The 4,010-nt window shown below is 28.7% G+C and overlaps 1 protein-coding gene across 1 annotated transcript; it reads left to right on the forward strand.

Moving 5' to 3' along the window:
* Positions 1-696: 696 nt before the first annotated feature.
* On the forward strand, positions 697-1,840 carry LOC132933021 (uncharacterized; the record flags this gene model as incomplete). The annotated part of the gene is made up of 3 exons (XM_060999359.1): positions 697-836; positions 962-1,189; positions 1,258-1,840. Coding segments are annotated over exons 1-3 (930 nt in total), but the record flags the coding sequence as incomplete, so codon positions are not given.
* Between the last annotated feature and the right edge of the window lie 2,170 nt (positions 1,841-4,010).

A 4,010-nucleotide genomic window follows, 5' to 3' on the forward strand; every position in this document is an offset into this window, starting at 1 on the left:
ATTTTCAAATCTTAGATATAAATAGACTTTTTTTTATAATTTCCAACTAAAAATAATTTGTACAATAATATTGTATGACTAATACATTCATCGCTCCGCTTAGAATCTAAAGTTTAGGTTGAAATTTTGAAAATTCTATAAAATACAGAGCGAGTAAACTGTTTTCTAATGTAAAGAATTTAAAAATAATTAATTATTATTTATTATAATATTGAATCTTTTCTGGTTTGCGTGGCGTTCCCCACTCTACCGACTAACCGACGGCCACCCCGGCCCACAATTATTGTCACGACGAATTGTGTTTGTATTTTCCACGGAGTTCATGAGGATATAGAAAAATATTGTTTAGACACTCAGAGATGGAAATGCATATACATTATTTATTATTATTATATTTTCGCATGAAATTAACTTTATGTACACCTCCAAGAATGTATTTATGTATGTAAACATTTTTTTGTCGAGGATTGAAGTAAACAAAGAGGTTATACACTTATACCTACATTTTGTAATTTGAATCTATGCATTTGTGAATAAAATGTTTCCGTGTTATATTTTGTCATATTTTACAACTGTATGCATGTAAGCACTAAGAAGTTGACATAATTTTATATTATATTATAACCCATATTATTATTATTAGTTATTATTGTTTATTTCATTAGTGAAAAAACATAATATATTTGCGCTTATACGGTTTTATTTTCATAATATATAATGTCACCAAAAAAATTGCGTGCAATTGCAACGAATCAATCACGACGATCGGGTAAAATGTCTTTAAAAAGACGTATGAAAGGAGTTCGCAATGGTAATAAGAATTGTAAAATTGTGAGGTAAATACCTAAAACTGAATATTATCACCGAACTTATGACTGTATTATAATACTTATTCATTATTTAAATAATTATTTTTTCTTATCGAACTAAAAAAAAAAAAAAAAAAAAAAAAAAAAAATAGTGAGGATACAACTATCAATAAGCAGCCAACAAATGTATTTTTTGAATCGTCCACAACTGGAGCTGCAGATGGATCACTTCCAGGACCATCATTTGAAGTATACAATACTCCAATGTATGATGATTTATTTTGTGAGCAATCAACAAATATTATTGCTGATTCTCCTACATTAGAACCAGATGATAAATCTCTTCCAGGACTGTCGATTAAAATAACTAATCCTCCTGAGTATGTAATTTTTACTATGAAATCTGTTTTAACAAATACTGATTTATAATTTATATTAATAATTATAGAACAGCAACAGAAGTATGTTCTTTGGGTCGTCGAATAGTGGACATATTTTACGTATTTGAACAAATTAAAAAATGTATCCACGAAGGGGGTTTTGGATGTACTTTCATGGATATGGAGTTTGTACGTGAAATACGTTTTGGTCTACGGTCGCAATTTCAATTCACATGTAAAATGTGTAAAGTTAACATGAAAATTGAGTCTGAAAAAAAGGTCCCAGAGACATATCTGCCTATAAATTTAGCAGCAATCAGTGGTTCAATATCTATCGGAATAGGATATTCACAACTCGATGAAATATTAGCTTCCACCGATATTCCATGTATGAGCAGCAGTACATTTTTATCTGGTCAAGAAGAAATCGGTGACAAAATTCATTGTATTGCCCAAGACGCAATGAGATTAGCCGGTGAAGAAGAAAGGCGATTAGCGATCGAAGCAAATGAATTAGATATAGATGGTATACCTATGTGCACAGTTGTAGCTGACGGTCAGTGGTCCAAACGTAGCTACAAAACTAAGTATGATGCTTTGTCCGGCGTGGTAAATACAATAACTGTACAGTTATACCTACTTATAAAAATAACTAAAAAGTAATTTATTTTAAAGTAATTACCTACTTTTGTGTTTTTAAAATTTTCAGGCTACAATAATTGGATATAAAACCAAAAAAATCTTATTTATTGGTATAAGAAACAGATATTGTTTAATTTGTCAGAGATCGAAAAATGCAAAAAAGTCTGAAGTTCCAAAACACACTTGTTTTTTTAAATTGGAACAATGCTTCAACAGCGATGGAGGCTGATGCTGTTGCCGAAGGGTTCAAACGAAGCATTGAATTACATGGCTTAAAATTTAATAAACTAATTGGTATTTTATTAAGAACTATTTGAAAGTGACAATAATTAATACAATTATAAATATTATTTTTCACAGGTGATGGTGACTCTAGTGTCAGCAAAAGATTGTTGGAAATGAGACCGTATGGTCCTAATTTCCATATTGAAAAAATTGAATGTAGAAACCATTTATTAAGAAATTATGGTACAAAACTGGCTGCTATTGTAAAAAATAGTAAATTCCCAATACCATTGCGAAACCATATTTCAAGTAATGCAAAGCGATTTAGATCTGCTATCACTAAAGCCATAGACTATCGGAGTAAGTTGATTAGTCAAACGAAACATCAAAAAGTCTCCGGTGAGTAATAACAATATTGATTTATATTCTTATATTTGTATAAGTTAAACGATACAGCCGATAAAAGGAAATTTTAATTGCATCAAAATATAAACTCGTCTCAAACTAACACATATTTTGATGTAAAATCGAAAAATAAATGGGTCGCTCTGTTATATGTTAGGTTTGAATGAGCAACGAGCAATGATCACGCCACTGAATTTAAAATTTTAAAATGTACCTTGTCACTGTTATGAAAGTGTTAAAATGTTATTCAATGATTGTAGGTATAATATGAAAATCGATTGTTAGTGGAGAAAAAACGGAGGTGTCTGTCTCTTTTTTTAAGGCTATTTTATAATTTATTTTTATTATTATTCTTATACGGCAAACATTATTATACAGGATAATTCACCAGTGTTCCAAAAAAATTATTCACTAAACAATTTAAATTAAAAAAAGAATTTTTTTTTTCTATTTTGAATAACAGAAGTTTTTATATTCATTTTATTATAAAAAAATATAGATGTGTAAGCATGCCTGATGCATGGTGAACAACACATTTACCTTGTATAACTGTATATATATACTATATTATAATAATTATTATCCAATTGGCTACCTGAAACTTTAAATTGAAGATAAAAGCATTTTTTCTGCTCCAAAAAGTGATGATAATCACAAAAGTAAATAAATAAAACAACACAAAAGTAATTATTGTAAAAACTGCAATATTGCTTAGCTTAGAATCTAAAAAATAAAATGTCATGTTTGAAGTACATTATAAAAATAATAATACACATATTACTCGTACCTACTCCATATGTTACATTATCTATATTCCTAAGTGATAATTTGTGTTTTACTATAGTATATCAATATATGTTTTAATGTATATTTAATTTTATTCTATATAGGATTACGTAAAGATATTACAAATAGCTTTTGCCATATCATGGGTAGTCATAAGCATTGTGAAAAATATTTTTGTAACGGAAACAAATCAAATGAACTTGATTTGTTAGATGACGCGGAAAAATGTGGCCTAGTAAGAGAAATAAATCAAATAGTTGGACGACCAGTTATGCACACTGAAAGTTTATTGTTGAACGTGGACAATAATGTGTGTGAACAGTTCAACAGTATTATAAATAAACACTTGTGTGGAAAACGGATCAATTTTTCATTACGAAATTCGTATAATACAAGAATTGAGTCTGCTGTTGTATCATATAATACTTCAGGTCAATTTTTACGTTCATTACACAAACATGCAGTCAATGAAATTAGTCCTGGTAATTTAGTAAAATATATATGTTATAAAAACTAGTTAAATATTATGCCAATATTGTTATAATTTATAGGTCATGTAGGAAAGAAACTTTTAAAATCCAGAGAAAAGAAAGCAGCAGCACTTAAAAAAAGAAGGCAGTTGTTTCCTAAGAAAAAATTGTTTTTGAAAAAATCGCGCGGTGAAGATGAACATTACGGCTTAGCTGAACCTCTTCTAGATGAATATTCTTTACATGACATCGAAGAAAAAAAAACATATTTTTTGCATTCAATAACATTGAAT

The sequence above is a fragment of the Metopolophium dirhodum genome, chromosome 1, assembly GCF_019925205.1.
Source record: "Metopolophium dirhodum isolate CAU chromosome 1, ASM1992520v1, whole genome shotgun sequence".
In the NCBI taxonomy this organism is placed as follows: domain Eukaryota; kingdom Metazoa; phylum Arthropoda; class Insecta; order Hemiptera; family Aphididae; genus Metopolophium; species Metopolophium dirhodum.